The sequence below is a fragment of the Sarcophilus harrisii genome, chromosome 5 (assembly GCF_902635505.1).
Source record: "Sarcophilus harrisii chromosome 5, mSarHar1.11, whole genome shotgun sequence".
Classification (NCBI taxonomy): Eukaryota; Metazoa; Chordata; class Mammalia; order Dasyuromorphia; family Dasyuridae; genus Sarcophilus; species Sarcophilus harrisii.
In genome coordinates, this window is record NC_045430.1 from 142,923,698 (window position 1) to 142,941,860 (window position 18,163).

At 32.1% G+C, this 18,163-nt stretch overlaps 1 protein-coding gene across 2 annotated transcripts in view; it reads right to left on the minus strand.

Annotated features, from left to right (window-relative positions):
* The window catches only part of GNAI1 (G protein subunit alpha i1), a 101,515-nt gene that overhangs the window by 17,173 nt on the left and 66,179 nt on the right, over positions 1-18,163 (minus strand). For both annotated transcript variants that reach the window (XM_003771463.4, XM_031938679.1), the window contains exons 4-5: positions 9,690-9,847; positions 1,324-1,452 (exon numbers count right to left, since the gene is read on the minus strand). In XM_003771463.4, coding sequence (XP_003771511.1) covers positions 1,324-1,452; positions 9,690-9,847 — 287 coding nt within the window. The remainder of the gene's footprint in view (positions 1-1,323; positions 1,453-9,689; positions 9,848-18,163) is intronic.

Genomic DNA, 18,163 nt, shown 5'->3' on the forward strand with positions numbered 1-18,163 from the left:
TAATATTCCACTCAATGAATGAGAGGCTCCTGGAAACATTCTTAGTGCTAGAGACTTTATAGACATTTACCAAAAATACTAAATATATTCTGAAAAAAAGGACACATAACATTAAATACACCATTTGTTTTACTAGAATCTAAAATTGGTCTTTTTAAAAATAAAATTGTAACTCTAATATGAAAGAATTAATAAGAACAACCTGTGATTGATTTGGAAACAAATGAAATAGAGCAGTCCTGATACTGCACACCTGTCCCTAGAACTTTATGATCATGTGAATATAATTTCTCATCTCACTTGAAATACACACCTTAATTTTCCATGAACTTGAACTTTTCAAAAGATAAGATAAAGAGAATAAAGTGAATAGAAGTAACACATAAGAATTTTTTAAAAATATGACAAAGATTTAAATGGGAAAAATGAGAAAGTCAGAGGGAAAATTAAAACATGAAAGTTTTAACATAAAAGAAAAAGGTAGCAATCTGAAAGGAAAAGATGAGAAAAAAACACACCATTCAGTTTTATGAATAAAATGAAGGCACATTTGCATATTTAAAAAAAAGCTATTTTGGGATTTTACAAATCCAGTAGCTTTTCTATATCTTTTGTAGAGATCTTTTTTTTAAACTGATATAAATTATATAGTGCTTTAATATTTAATAGGACACTCCATTTAACCTTGATACTTAGTTCCCTTATCCACAAAAAGAACATTTCATATCAAATAACAATATAAACAATTAAAAATGACTAGCATATCAAATAACAGTGTAATATAATACTCTGCAAGAAGACTAAGAAATCACAAAGGTAGAGCTAATTAACAGATATATAGCCAAAGAAAGGAGAAATGGCTCCAGAGAAATTTTCAAATTTTTAATTATTTCATATCATTCAATAACTTGAAATTTAATTATTTAAAATAATTTAATAACTTGAATATTTTGTGAATACATTAATTTTCACTAAAGACACACACACACATATATATATAATATCACAATTTAGTAGCATTAGCATTTCAATTTTTGTTCATGAACTTTATAGAAAAAAATTATTTTTAAATCTCTGCCCCTAAAATTAAGGTAGGTAGGTAGAAATTCCATATCTTTCTGGCTAAAATTTAAATATCACTCCCAGAATGTTTACTTCTTATATTTTTTCATTGGAAACACATATTTTTTCCATTTCTGAGAAAACAATTTACCACTTCTCAACATTTAGGTCTTTAAATAGTTGTACTTTTAAGCTTTGTATTTCTTAAGCAATGAGTTTTATATTTAAAACTTATACATCATGCATATATTATATACTCACTTAAAATGAAGATCCTTGAAAGTAAAATGTGTTTCAACTATTCCTGTTGTTTTCACTCTGGTTCTGAGAACATCTTGCTGTGTTGGGATATAATTTGGATGTGCTATTCTGTCCAAGTCATTCAAGTAGCTGGGGGAAAAATATGGTAAGATAATCATACCAATAAAGATGGACTAGCAGCACAAAAAAAAAGACAAAAAAATTAAGTAAAACATTTTCTAAGTACTTGTTTTGAGATGTTAAGCAATGCTCAAATTGAGACTTAAATATTTATGAAAATTCCTACTGAAGTAAAATGAATTTTTAAAAAAAATAAGTAAAAAAAAATACATTTCAAGTAGAAACAAAAGCAAAATCCAAAATAATATGTAAGTCAAATAAAAGCAACAAGTTCAATTTTACCTCTCATTTCTAAATGTATTCAGGGTTTAGCAAGAGAACATCTGATAACAACATATTCCTTTAACAGGATGGAAAAGCTTTGACGCAGACAGATTGGACAATTATCTGATGCCTAAGTACCAGTCCAAGTGTAGAGTGGCTCATAACAATATTCTTCATTCAATTAATTCACAAATTATTTCCTGGTATAACAACTTTCAAAAAGGTACAAAGGGACTGTATTCTGTAATAGGGGAATATATGCCCACATAAATGAAATTATTATTCTTTTAATTTTTGAGTATCACACCTAATTCACTGGTTTTTGTTAAAATGAATCTGCCCAACTTTTTGTGGCTATATATCTATGCAATCTATGTGACAGCTTTATGGTATGAGTTATGTTGGGTAACTTTTTAAATAAAAGGTTGTAGTAATTCTTTCACGAAACTTCTCTCAAACTATTAACACCACAGTCAGGTTCTGTTTTTTTTTTGTTTGTTTGTTTGTTTTTTCTATTTTCTATTTCTCTATCCAGTCAACTTTCTACTATTACAAAAGCAGTTCATTCAAGTCAACTAGCTCTTCTTGCTCTGTCATGGGATTCATTTGACCAGCAATGTTTGTTATGTGGTTATGTTTGTTAGGATATAGGTTAGTATTAACAGAATCTTTCTTTGAGAAATATAACTGTTAGCTAGGAAATAACAGGTAGAAACTAGAAGACACCCAAATAAATAGTTGTTTTTATCATTTTGTAACTCACTTTTGCTGGTGCCATTCTACCCACAAAATAATATTTTTCTTCTATTCTTTAAAACCTGCCCGAAACTCAAATCTTCCATAATTTTTTTTTTCTTTTGCTAATCAACCCAATTTAAAATGATGTCTTCCAAGTCATTCAGCAGCTCATTATATCTCTTACCTTTGTATATTGGAAAAAGCAGTAGCTCAGTTATATAACCATATTTCAGTACATTTTACTGAGACAGTATAACAAGCAAAGAAATAAGCAAAAACATGAATTTATGGAGAGAACGCTAACAAAAAAGACTTTATATAACAAACAAGAGAGCTTATATTTGATACTACAGATAGAAGGAGAATAATCACTGGGGGTTAGTGGTAAATACAACTAAGTGATATGATTAGATCTGTGCTAAAGGAAAAAAAAAAACAATATTTTGATGGCTATGTGGAAGATGGAATGAACTGAAAAGAAACTTGAAGAAAGGAGGAGACTAGGAGATACTAAACACACCAGAGAAAAGGTACTGAGAGATCTGAACTAGCGTGTCAATCAAATGAGTGGAAAGAGGATATATAAAAAAGAGATGTAATGGTGGAATCAACAAGATTCAGCAATTAAAGTGAGAAAGAGTCAAAGATAAGTCAGAGACTACAGACTTTAGTGACTAGGATGATGGTGTCTTCAACTGAAACATGGAAATATGGAAATGACTTGGAGTGAGCGGGAAATAAGTTCTGTCTGGTACATGAAGAAGTTGAGATGACTGTAGGATATCCTAAAAAGAGACTCCAAAGAGCGACTTAGGAAACTAGGGCTGAATATATAATTCTGAGAGTCATCCACTTAAAGGTCAATGATAAACTTGCTAAATGTAGAGACACACACAAAAAAGGGCTCAGACAAATGCTTTGGGGAGGATATAGGACATGGAATTGTGAAGTAACAAAGGAAAATAAGTAAGATTCAGACAGGTAGGAAGCAAATGAGGAAAGGTAATTATCACACAGAGCAGAGCATCCAGGAGGAGAGCAGTATAGTCTATAATACCAAATGCTACAGGAAGATGATGACTGAAAAAAGCCAAGTGATTTAATTGGTTATAACTAGGAAAAAACAGCTAAATAGTAGAATGGCTAGAGTTCTGAGGTTGAAGTCTAGAATACTTGAGGTCAAAACTGGTTTCAGATACCTACTATCTGACTTTGGGCAAGTCATTTTAATCCTGTTTGCCTCAATTCTCTCATTTGTAAAACAAGATGGAGAAGGAAATGGTAAAACATTCCAATGTCTTTTCCAAGGGAAAAAAAAAATCTGTGAACCTATGCTCTTTGGGGTCATAAAGATTCAAACAAGACTGAATAACTAAACAACAATAATTAGAAATCTCACTGAGTAAAATCAGTTGAGTAATAGGGCCAGAAAACAAACTGTAAGAGACTAAGAAGGAAGGGAAGATAAGAAAAAGTTGACTAACGAATGCAAATTGCTTTTTTCAAGAGTTTGACCTGAAAAGAAATATAAGATAATAGCTTCAGAAAAGTGGTCAAAAATTTTAAAAGAAAAGTAGAAAACCATAGATGAGAGTGTCCTTAGTCCAAATAATACAACTGATTAGGATCAATGGCAATGGGTATAAGTAAGGATTTGTCCATGTTAGCTGTCAATGAGAAGACTGGAGAAAGTTTTAAGACAAGGGCTAAGAATAAATGATGATGAGCATTTAAAATAGTTTATCTTCTTTTTTTTATTTGCATGGTAAAATCAGCATAGATTTATTCTATGCATCCTATGGTTAGATCCTTCCATATTCCTAATTTGATCTCATTTCTACACATTATATATGGAGTCTACACACAATATCCTGAGTTCAAATGTGGAAATGGCACTGTCATTAATAATGAGAACAGTCTGCTATAAAAAAAACTGGCAAATTTGTTATTGGTCACATTATTTGCTTTACTTCAAAAGCATAATCTGAAATTATTCTCAGATTTTCTGATTTAGTTGGGTCTCATGTTGAACACCTGGAGACATTTTGTTTTTCACTATTTCACTTATGTTTTTCACTATTTCACAAAGTAAAGCTACTCATAATTTCCCTCTGTCCTCCTTTAAGATTTTTTAAGTTAGCTTGTATTTAAACAGTAGTGCTGACCTTGTCTGCCTTGACCTCCTTTTGTGTAAGAGATAAGTGCTTGATGGCTAAACAGTTATATTTTTTTTTTTTGAGTTTTCCATGTGGTAACCTTTACAAGTAAACTTTTGGACTGATTATAGTCAGAAACATTATCTTTAGTTTTATCAATTTCACATTTTCAAAATTAAGTACTTGTTTAACTAGATAAAATTCTAGTCATTTTTCTTTTTAATTTGCATTGTAGTTTTCTTGTCTTTATGCTCCCCCTTTTTAGCAAGGAATAAAAAGGACAAGCTACATAATGAATCTATTTAAAAAAAAACTCACAACATATAAAGGCACCCACTATATGTTGTGTCATTTCTCTATGATATATGTGAGGACATGGATAAAAATCGAATGAGATGTCATGACATCCTTGATAATGAGATATGGCTGTACCATAGTAAGATATGACCTAAAAAGATAGAGGGAAGGTAGAAAAATGAGATCTATGTTAATTACAGATAGACAGGCAGTTACAGAATAAAATTTTATATTCCCTATTCTTATTCTTCATTAACTCTAGCTAATGAAGATGTAGTGTGTTTGAAAGTCTCTTTACTGGAACAGATACTCTGTTCAAGCATTAGTTGTTTTCTTGTACATAGACCTCAAATGATTTTCCCCTATGGTCCACTAGAATTCAATAAAAATGCCTTCTTTCAGGCTTAAATTAAATGGAATGGCATTATAAACAAGAGTTTTTATTTATATTAAATGATTTCTAGTCTATGAAAAAAGGATACTTCCGACCTGTTGGCTTAAGTTAACAATACAGCATAGTATTAATAAAGTCAACAACAAAATTAGGTTCTAGTTAAATACTTAAAGAAAAATGATGTTAATAATTCAATTTTGAATTTCAATTATTATCTTTAAAACATTAAAGTGAAGTAGACTTATTTTTTCCAACTCTAGGAATTTCAAGGTAAGACTCACTTATTTAAGAAATTGCCAGAGTATCTTCATCATATGCTACTTTTCCACAAATAGGGAAATTTCTTTCTTTGGGTCCAAAGTCCTATGTGAGTTCTGAGGAGACTCAACATTATACAATTTGCCCTGAAATTTGCCAGGTGTCTGACTGACTCACCAGTATCACCAGTAGTTATACTGGTATATTCTCTTAATGATCCTTTGGCAATAATACTTTGGCAACATGCCCAGGCATCTGTCTCTTCCTTGTTGGTTCGCTTCAGACCTACCCCTACTCTCCTATTGGAAAAGCATTTGAAATCCCATTTATTGACTTTTCTTCATGTCAAAATGAATTTAAATTGATAGTTACTTCCAAAATTTAGGTTACTGCACAGTTACTGACCTGTATATATTATAACCCACTATTCCAGCAAAGTTGAAATTACAATACTCTCCTCCTGTTGGGATCTATTTCCAGTGTTTAAAGGCTTGATAATACAGTTATTTAAAAGTTCAGAGACCACATAGCTCTTGGATTAAATAACAATAATTCTATAGAACCAACTGGACTTACTTAATTTTCAATTTCTTTCTCTTAGCTCCATAATTGAAAGTGCTAACTGCTGGAAAACAAAAATTGATTTAATCCTTACAGTGATCATACTTTGAAATTTTACAATTCAGTTTCAAACAAGGACAGTAGAATGTGTATGCTTATATACTTTAATGGATAGATGAAAAACGATTCCTAAACCTTCAACATATCCATGTTAAATACCTAACAAAAATATACTGGTCTTTGGAGACTGTTCATCCTTTAGAAATTCACTTATCTGGGCCAACTTAATTTAATTCATATTGATTACAGTATTATTGTGTCCTTTGACCATACCAAATAGTGGCTGGAGATACAAAGTGGTTGATCTCTAAGAACTTAAGTTCTTATAGGGAAAAAAAAATAGGGGAAAAAAAGGACAAAGTGAATGTATGATACTTGTAAAGGGCTGAATCTCTGAAAAAGGTGTGCTTGAATCAGACAAGAGAGCACTTAAGACTAATTACCTATTCTATGTGAGATAATAGTTCTATATACATAGTTAGATGAGATGATGATGTGATGGCTCTCCTCACCATTGGTGCTTGCTAAATGTTTTGGCAGTGAGATAATTGTAGGCAAGGATTGGAGGGCTGGGGGAGAGAAGTCAGAGTCACTTGGTAGCAGGATGAGGAGGAAAGAGGCTGGAGACTCTGGACTCCAGAATCCAGGATACATCTTTTGGCAAGCTATGTGCCTCCTTTACTTCTCCCCATGAAGACCAAGGACTATGATTTATCCTGACGGCTGATCCTGAGGCCCTCCAGGGAGCTAGCTCAGACATTATAGATACTAGCAAAATATATGGTTCACGCAATAAGTGCTAAATAAGGTCTGACTGCTACATAGTAATGTGAGGCTAAGTAGTCAAGAAAGGATAGGTAAAGGAGGTGAGAATAGAACTGCCCCTTGCGTATAAAGGATGGGAAAAGCATTCTAGATAAAAAGAATCGCATGGTGTCTCAGAAAGATTGTTAGCAGCTCTTGTAAGCCCAGTTTGTATTAGAACCAGAATCAAAACTCTGGCATTCTAAGCTAAATGATGTGTTGACTACTACATGATGAAAAACATAATTGATAAAAGAATTTTGGATGATTAATCTGATAGTGGCAAACAAAGACAGGGAATGATCAATCAAGAGATTTATAAAACAGAGTTGTCCCAGATAGTTCTTACACATTAATATTGATACACAGTGTAATAATTTTTATACATAGGTGCTTAAATCTTAAATTAATGGGGCTCTAAGTAGTAAAGAACCATTCAAACAATTTTTTGGCAAGAAAAAATAATGATTCTTTAAAGTTATTAGGTAATGTAGTTAGGTGGATAAAGAGCTGCCTTTGGAGTTGAGGGGCCTAGGTTCAAATCTTGTGTTTAATATAGTGACTATGTGACCCTGAGTACATTATTCAAACCTCTCAGTGGTTCAAATAATCTAAAACTACAAATTGGAGAGCTAGTTGTCCATCTACATTGATGGACAGGATTTCTTCTCTAGGACTTCCTTACAACCATGAAATTACAGGAAAGGAAAAAAAAAAACCTCTTAATAGGGAGGAACATACTATATTATGTAGTATGTTTCTATATATGAGAGAAAGGGATGAAATGTTAAATCCCTTTTAGAAAAAGATAATATTGTTAAAATATTTAAAAGAATCCTCTTGTATGTTGTAAGTATTTAAAAAAAAGACAAAATCATCTGCTTTGTAAATTTGTGCATCTTGATATGAGAAAACAGTTGTAAAAAATCACAAATTTATGAAGTACAAAAAAACCCAACATCCCTTAAATTTATTCAACTAAAGAGTTGCTCTAATTCTTTAGAATTTATAAAATTATGTTTATACCTCAACTTTTCAATTACATTTCTATTATAATAAAGTATTATTTTTATTTTTCATGGTATGAAAAAAGAAGGAGTGAATCTGAAGACTTTCACCAAAAAGTGCTTAAAAGTTATGGGAAGGATCCATAAGGGGATATGAAAAAGTGACTGTCAAATCACTAACTCTATTTATCTTGTAAAATTCAAGTATCAGTGAATATTGCTGGTTACACAGTGGATCTTTTCAAATTTCAATTGTTCTAATAAGTAAAAAATAAAGTTAGTATGCATAGAGAATTTCATTTAAACTCTAATTCTCTGAATTATATTATAGTTACTTTATTGAGAGTTGGGGAAAATGAAGATTTATTGACAGAGATTTAGTGAATCGCTGACTATTCACTATAAATAATGCAATAATGATATAAAGAAAAGCATGAAAAAAGGACCAGTCATCATGATTAACATTTATAAAGCATTCATTATAAGAAAGATACCGTATTAGCTACAGATATAAAAAGCTATATAAAATTCCTGTCCATAAAAATGCTGACAATGAAACTCGAGAGGACACAAACATTGAGTATCTTTTAAGTACTCAAAGAATACTATAGATGATGATTACTAAAGATGTTCTGAAATGATAATGTGTGGAATGAAGCAATCAAGGAAAGCTTCACCATTCACATAGCCCAAGAGTCATATAATCTATCACAAGCTATTTCTCATTTAATTGAGTCATTTGAACTCCAAAAATGTCAAGGAATGCCAATAAGAAAATGAAAACATTTTGGAAAGTTTAGCAAACACAGAGAATGTTTTCCCCCTTAGCAATACTAACCCCTGGGAAAATTTAAAAGGCAGGTAGGGTTTTATAACTGATTAAATTAACAGGCATAAGTTGAGGAGTCTGTTCATTAAATGACCATTTAAAGATTTTATTTCTATTGTCTCTAAAGTGGTCTACTGCAACATGTGATATACTCAAGACCATTTTTAGGTAAGCTGTTATTTACTGCTTTGTGAGGAAACTTAAGAGCACTTAATCTCCCAATTGAGAGCCTGGAACCTTTGAAAGAAATATCTCCTTCAGGTACACTTTGTTAGAGCGTGGTTTCTCAATATTAGGCTAGAAAAGAGTTTCTTCATTCATTTTGGATCATGGATATTATTAATCAAATCTACACACTCCTTTTCAGCAAGATGTTCGTTTTTCAATTCATAAATGAAGGAAATGCTAAATTTCAGTTAGTGGTTACTTAAAAGACATAACACCTCTCCCCACTTTAAATTGCAGGAACTCCAGAAAAATATTTCCAAACTCCTTGATTAAAAACCCTTGATCTAATACAATAGTACAGTAATCCGATTATACCTTAATTTCTCTGGCTCCAGCCAGACTTGTAAGACTTGCACATATATATGTGACTACTGGCATTGAAGACCATATTTGGTTTTTTTTCCTTGGAAATGTATCTTAAAAACATTCCCCTCATATATTTTTATTAAAAACACATACATTCACATTTTCAGGCATTTCTGAACAGAAAGGAAATAACTAACAAGGCCATACTGAAACATATAAAATAAAACATTAAAGACATTTTTTAAAATTTTGAATTGTGTAACAATGCATCTAATTAGTATAAAATTTAATTACTTGTTTAGAATTATTAATGATATTTTAATTCTGAATTTAAAATTACTTACTATGCTGCAGAATCATTAAGTTGATATTCCCGGGATCTGTTGAAACAGGCTTGTACACCACTATCTTTCCACAATCTTTTGATAACACCTGCAAGTTCTGCTGTCATAAAACCTTCTTCAGCAGCACCAGCAAGAACAAAAAGTTGTCGGGCATCATCCTAAACAAATGTAAAAGGTAAGGGGAAGAAAGAAACTGTTATAAAACAAAAATAACCAATTCATTCTGTTCTAAAAAACAAAACAAAATTTAAAAAAGGGTGGCAAATGTGCTCTTCCTACACATTATTATGTATTTACATTAAGAAAAAAGTTAGAAGTAAAAATTTACAGAATCAGAGAATGTCATTGCTGAAAGACATCATACCTAAAAAGAAGATTGGAATTGATCTGTTTCTACACTCTTTTGCAGATAGAGAAAGTGAGGTGCAGAGAAAAATAATTTGTCCAAGATGTCTCCTGGGTAGTAAGAGAGAGAACTACAACTCTAACCAAGAGTTCTTTCTATGACATGATGTTATTTTTCTTGTAGAACAGAGAGCATAGCAAGATATGTTTTCTGTCCTCAAGATAGTAAATAAGTCAATATTCATATAATTTCTATATTGCCTTCAAATGACAAAGAGCTTTCTACCAACCTCCCAATAAAACTTTTTGAGGTTAGAATCACATAAAAAAAAAACCTGGTAAGGAAATTAGAGCTTAGAGAAATCTGAGACTGATCCATACTAGCACAGGTAACCCATGTATTGCAACTTTTTATGAAGACATTCTGTATCATATCTGACTTATGTGGGCACTATAATAGTTATTTTGAAGACCTCTAATAATAGATATTTTGTGGCCCTAGTCCTTCAGGAACTGCCAATATTTGGGGATAATACTAATAAATTAAGATGCATGTTGGAACTTGAAAGATAGCAGTGATAGCACTGAAATATTTAAGGACCCAGGTAAAAAGATAAGTATTCTAAGCAGAGGTAGGAGCAGGAAAAACATGGAAGAACACTTTTATTTGAAGGGTATTGCAGAGATTAAAATGAACAAAGTAAAGAAGTTCATTCTTTCATTTCAATAACAATTCATTTAACTAAATGAACCAGAAATTTCATTTAGGGGAATAGTAGGATGCAATATTGAACAAGTAGATGGGACTGGTTTACTTGAGCATCCTGAAAGATAAACAAATTTAGATTTGGAGATTAATTTATTTTCCTTATTTGCAATCAAAAAAAAAAAAAAACTCCAGATACTTTTCACTATGAATTAATGAAAATGAAGGATGAATGGAAAATAATTGTAATTATTTTAAAACATAAGTAAAAATAGCCATTTTACCTGAGTATCTAGATATTTTCATTAATTTTATACATGTATCCATTTTTTGTTTGAACTTTTAAATTTTCTCAATTTTCCTTTTTCACTTCACTATACATAAAATGTATATGTAAGGGGTGAGTGTCTATGTATGTGTGTGTATACAGTAGAAAATTGTTTGTTATTAGGCTTCATTATTAAATATTTATGGGATTAATTTCCTTCTTGGCTTTAACATAATATTTTATTACAATGTTCAAATCACGATCAAAATCATGCTGTCTCTAATTAAATAATCAAGATCTTGAGACAATATCATATGATTAATAGATACAAGCAGAAAAGAGAATGTAGATTGTATAGTGTGGTTGTCTTCTAAGTTTTTAATTATCACGTGAAAGTAGATTTAGAAGTGTTCTGTTTGGCTCTAACAAGCATAATAGGAAAAAGTACAGAATAGACAAAGAAATGAATAATTTAGTTTTAATGTCAGGACAAACAAATTTTCTATTAAGAGATCCAAAAGTAGAATAGACTGTCTTACAAAGAGAATAGATATTTGCCCCTAGGTGTTAAGCAAAGGTTGGGTAACTATTTTTAGATGTGTTATGGTGTCAATTTCATTCACATTAAGTACCTAGATAGTCTCAGAAGTCCTGTTTTATACAAAAGTTGTGGTTCCACAACTAAATGTTTTGATTTTACTTGTAAAATGTCATTATGCTTTAGGACAAAGAACATCTATATACATGGTGCATTTTCCCTGAATATATATTAGAAACTTTGTGATGGAAAATTTTTTGGATTGACTTGATTTTTGCTAACACCAAGATATATTTTAGATGTTTCATTAAGAAGCAAGAAAAAAAATGATATGTATATTTTATCACATAACAGAGGATATTTTCTATTAAAGGTGATAACTTTTTAATCATCTCTTATTTTATTTTTTATTTTTAGAAGTATTATTTAGAAGTAAATCTTCTAAAAATTGTATATATTTTTACAAGTAAAAATGTTATGCTATGATCCACACTGAGTTCCCACAGTCCTCTCTCTGGGTGTACATAGCTCTCATCACCACAAGATCACTGGAACTGTCCTGAGTCATTTATTCCACTGATTGACTACCCTATTTCTGAGCCAGTACCAAATGGTTTTGATGACTGCTGCTTTATAATTTTAGGTCTGGCACAGCTAAGCTACCTTCATTGGCATTTTTTTTTATTAATTCCCTTGAAATTCTTGCCCTTTTGTTCTTCCACATGAACTTTGTTATTTTTCATAAATTTTTCATAAATCTATAAAATAATTTCTGGGGAGCTGAATTGGCATAGCACTAAATAAGTAGATTAATTTAGGTAGTAATTGTTATTTTTAATATATTAGCTTGGCCTATCCAGGAGCACTTGATATTTTTTTGCAATTATCAATCATATCTGACTTCATTTGTGTGAAAAATATTTTGTAATCATGTTCATATAGTTCTGGCTTTTGCCTTGGCATATAGAGTCCTTAATATTTTATATTATTAACAGTAATTTTAAATAGAATTTGTCTTTGTATCTCTTGCTGCTGGACATTGTTGATAATATATAAATTGCTGGTGATTTGTTTTGTATCCTGCAACTTTGCTAAAGATGTTAATTATTTCTAGTAGTTTATTAGTTGATTTTCTAGGATTTTCTAAGTATACCATCATAGTTTCAAAAGAGTGATAATTTGGTCTTCTCATTATCTATTCTAATATCTTTAATATCTTTTTTCTCTCATTGCCAAAGCTATCATTTCTAATACAATATTGAATAGTAATGACGATAGTGAGAAACCTTATTTCACCCCTGATTGTACTGGAATGGTTCTAGTTTGTCCCCATTACATATGCTTGCTGATGGTTTTATTTTTTATTTATTTTTTATTTATTTTTTTAATAGCCTTTTATTTACAGGATATATACATGGGTAACTTTACAGCATTAACAATTGCCAAACCTCTTGTTCCAATTTTTTACCTCTTACCCCCCCCACCCCCTCCCCTAGATGGCAGGATGACCAGACCAGTAGATGTTAAATATATTAAAATATAAATTAGATACACAATAAGTATACCTGACCAAAACGTTATTTTGCTGTAGAAAAAGAATCAGACTCTGAAATGTTGTACAATTAGCTTGTGAAGGAAATCAAAAATGCATGTGTGCATAAATAGGGATTAGAATTCAATGTAATGGTTTTTAGTCATCTCCCAGAGTTCTTTTTCTGGGCATAGCTAGTTCAGTTCATTACTGCTCCATTAGAAATGATTTGGTTGATCTCGTTGCTGAGGATGGCCTGATTCATCAGAACTGGTCATCATATAGTATTGTTGTTGAAGTATATAATGATCTCCTGGTCCTGCTCATTTCACTCAGCATCAGTTCATGTAAGTCTCTCCAGGCCTTTCTGAAATTATCCTGTTGGTCATTTCTTACAGAACAGTAATATTCCATAATTTTCATATACCACAATTTATTCAACCATTCTCCAACTGGAAACATTCAGTTTCCAGTTTTTACTCCTACTAAAAAGGGCTGCCACAAACATTAGTGCACATACAGGTCCTTTCCCTTCTTTATAATCTCTTTGGGATATAATCCTAGTAGTAACACTGCTGGATCAAAGGGTATGCACAGTTTGATAACTTTTTGAGCATAGTTCCAAACTACTCTCCAAAATGGTTGGATTTGTTCACAACTCCACCAACAATGCATCAATGTCCCAGTTTTCCCGCATCCCCTCCAACAATCATCATTATTTTTTCTGTCATCTTAGCCAATCATGACAGGTGTGTAGTGGTATCTTAGAGTTGTCTTAATTTGCATTTCTCTGATTAATAATGACTTGGAGCATCTTTTCATATGACTAGAAATAGTTTCAATTTCTTCATCTGAGAATTGTCTGTTCATATCCTTTGACCATTTTCAATTGGAGAATGGCTTGATTTTTTATAAATTAGAGTTAATTCTCTATATATTTGGAAATAGGCCTTTATCAGAACCTTTGACTGTAAAAATATTTTCCCAGTTTATTGCTTCCCTTCTAATCTTGTCTGCATTAGTTTTGTTTGTACAAAAACTTTTCAGTTTGGTATAATCGAAATTTTGTATTTTGTGATCAGTAATGATCTCTAGTTCTGCTTTGGTCATAAAGACCTTCCCTTCCACAGGTCTGAGAGGTAAACTATCCTATGTTCCTCTAATTTATTAATAATTTCATTCTTTATGCCTAGGTCATGAACCCATTTTGACCTTATCTTGGTGTACGGTGTTAAGTATGGATCAATGCCTAGTTTCTGCCATATTAGTTTCCAATTTTCCCAGCAATTTTTATCAAACAGTAAGTTCTTATCCCAAAAGCTGGGATCTTGTAAACAACATATTGTAGGGTTCTGACTTTTGATCCAGTCTGCTATCTGCCTCCTCTTTATGGGGGAGTTCATCCCATTCACATTTACGGTTAGAATTACTAAATCTGTATTTCCTGCCATCCTAATAACCCCAGATTGTGCTTTACTTATTCTTGCCTCCCCAACCCTCTTTCCCCTTTTAAACTTGTGTACCCCTCTTGTATCACGATGCTTATCCTCTTTATAATCCTTCCTCCCCCTTTGAGGTCTTTCCCCTTCCTTCCCTTATTACTCTTTTCTTTTCCTTTTCCTCTCCCCGTTTTAATGAGGCAGGAGAGAATTTTCTCTAAAACAAATGTCAATTATTTTTCTTTGAGCCAACTCTGATGAGAGTAAGATTCACACAATGTTCCTCCCCCTCTCTAAATTCCCTCAGATATGATAAGTTTCCTTAGCCTCTTTGTGGGATGTGGTTTCCCTCTTTTTATCCCTCCTTCCCACCTTATTCTGCCATCATCCCTTTTCCATATCTACTTCCCTTTTTATGTTATATCAGTACAATCAAATTTTACATGTATTCTTTTTGTATATCCACAACAGAAATACAATTCTCAAGAGTTATTTTTACCTTTTCTGCATCTCTTGAGTTCTATTCTTGAAGATCAAATTTTTTGTTTAGTTCTGGTTTTTTCTTCAGAAACAAATAGAATTCATTTGTTTCATTAAATGTCCATCTTCTTCCCTGGAAGAAAATGCTCAGCTTAGCTGGGTAGTTTATTCTTGGGCTGCATCTCAAGTTCTTGTGCCTTTCGAGATATCATATTCAGGCCCTTCTTTCCTTTAATGTAGAGGCAGCCAGATCTTGGAGTAATCCTTATTGTGGCACCTCGGTATTTAAATGGTTTTTTTTTGGCTGCTTGTAAAATTTTTTCCTTAATCTGATAGTTCTGAAATTTTGCCACAATATTCCTTGGGGTTTTTATTTTAGGGTTTCTTTCAGAAGGTGTTCGATGAATTCTTTCAATGCCTATTTTACCTTCTGATTCTATTACATCTGGGTAGTTCTCTTTGATGATTTCTTGGAAAATAGTATCTAGGCTCTTTTTTTCATCATAGTTTTCAGAAAGTCCAATAATCCTCAGATTATCTCTCCTAGATCTATTTTCCAAGTCTGTCGTTTTGCAAGTAGATAATTCATGGTTTTCCAGTTTGTCATTTTTTGTTTTGCTTGACTGATTCTTGCTGTCTCAATGAATCATTAGTTTCTATTTGTTCAGTTCTAATTTTTAAAGAATTATTTTCTTCATTAGCTTTTTTTACTTCTTTCTGTATATGTCCAATTGAGTTTTTGAATGTATTGTTTTGGTCTGTGGAATTTTTTTCCATTTCACTAATTTTTTTTTTTTAGTGAACTGCCAATAAAAAGTATATCCCTTTCTATCTTCATTCAATGTTCTCCAAAGATCTATCATACCTAACTTTTTAAAAACTCTATTTACCTCCTTAACTTCTTTATTTTGTAGTTCGATTTATCTAGTTCTGAGAGCACAAGGTTGAGATCCTCCACTAGTAGAGTTTTGTTGCCTATTCTTACAACTCTCAACTTTTCTTCCTTTCCCTCCTTCCCTCCTCCCCTCCTCCCCAGTATTTTGCTTCTGACCACCACTTTCCTCAAAATGCCCAGCCCCTTTAAAGCGCCTACCCTTTTCTTATATCTTTCTCCTACTAATTCTGTTTTCCCTTCTATTTGTCTCCTATTTTCCCATTTTCCTTTCCCCTTTCCCCTCCCACTTTCCTAGAAGGTGAAAAAAGTTTTTCTCTGAAACCAAATATGTCTAATATTCTTTGAACCAAATCTGAGGAGAGTAAGATTCACACAATGTTCATTCCCTTTCTTTCTTTCCCTCAATTATAATAGGTTTTCTTTGCCTCTTCATGAGATGTAATTTCCTTCATTTTACTTTCATTTTCTTCTTTTTCCAGTGCAATCCCCTTTTTACCTCTAGCTTCTTTTTCATATTATTATAATAGAATCAAACTATACCCACATTCTCTAAGCATACCAATAATATTCAGTTCTCACGAGTTCTTTCATTTTTACCTATTTTATGCTTCTCTTGAGTTCTATATTTGGAGATCAAATTTTTGATTCAGCTCTGGTCTTCCTATCAAAAATAAATGAAATTCATACTATCATTGAATGTGCATCTTCTTCCCTGGAAGATAATGCTCAGTTCAACTGGACAGGTGATTCTTAGTTGCAATCCAAGTTCCTTTGCCTTTGGGGATACCAGATTCCAGGTCCTTCGATCCTTTAAGGTGGAAAGTGCTAGGTACTGGTAATCTTGATTGGGCCTCTCAATATTTGAATCATTTCCTTCAGGTTACTTGCAGTATTTTTTGCTTGTTCCAATAATCCCAAATCTTAGCTACAATATGCCTTGGAGTTTTAATTTTGGAGTCTCTATGAGGGGGTGATTAATGAATTCTTTCAATGGCTACCTTACCTTTGGATTCTAGGCCATTAGGGCAGTTTTCCTTGATGATTTCCTGAAAGATGATGTCTAGGCTCTTTTTTTCATCATGGTTTTCAGGAAGTCCAATATTCCTAAGAATGTCTCTCCTACATCTATTTCCCAAGTCAGTTGTTTTTTTAATGAGACATTTTATATTTTCTTCAATTTTTCCTTTTTTTGGTTTTGCTTGACTGATTTTTGATGTCTCATTGAGTCATTCATTTCCTTTTATTCAGTTTTAAATTTTAAATTATTTTAAATTTTAAATTTTATTCAGTTTTAAATTTTTTAAAAATTTTTATTATTTTCTTCACTTACCTTTTTAAACTCCAATGAATTGCTAAATGAGTTGTTTTATTCTATGGATTTTTTTTCCATTTCACAAATTCTGTTTTTCAAGGAGTTGTTTTCATTTTCCATTTGTCAAATCTATTTTGTAAGAAGTTATATGCTTTTCCCATTTCATTAAATCTATTTTGTAAGGAGTTTTCTTCACATAATTTCTGTGTTTTCTTTTCCAAACCCTCTTGCAAAGTTCTCCTTTCCTTTCTCCCTTTTTCTTCTAACTCTCTTTTAGGAAGAATTCTAAGAGAGCCTTGTAAGATGGGGATCAATTCATATCATCCTTTGGGGCTTCAGTGTCTTCAAATTTGAAATCTGTTCTCTTTCTCCATTAAAAAAACTATCTATACCCAGAGTTATTTTTGCTTTTTTGCTCATTTTTTAAAAAGGATGAGTTCTGCTTTTTGGACAAAGGGGAGATTGTCCAAGCTTCTTCTACACTAATAGTAGTTGTATTGGGTCAGTGCTAACTCCTGGTGCTGTGAGCATGGTCAGGTTATGATATTATGGGGTTCAGGGGCTCACTATTTTCCTTTGGTATTTGTATTGGATGTCTTAGAGTTTGTCTGCTGATCTATTGGCTTGTAAACAGGACAGAATAGCCAACCCTGTTGTAGCTGTCTCTGCGCTGCCTGCACTCAGTTTTCTGAGTGGCTGCCTGCACTCCACCTATCTCCCTCCATGCCTGATTGAAATAGACCTTTTCTGAAGATCTTTCAAGTTATCTTCTGCTATAAATTTGTTACACTCCAAATATTTGTGAGTTCTGTTGCTCCAAAACCAGTTCAGAGGCTTAATTTGCTGTTAATTTGAGGGATATTGGGAGAACTCAGAAAAAGACATGTCTCCTCTCCACCATCTTGGCTCTGCCCCCATTTTATCTCTTAATAATGAAAGTTTATGGCAATTATATGAACA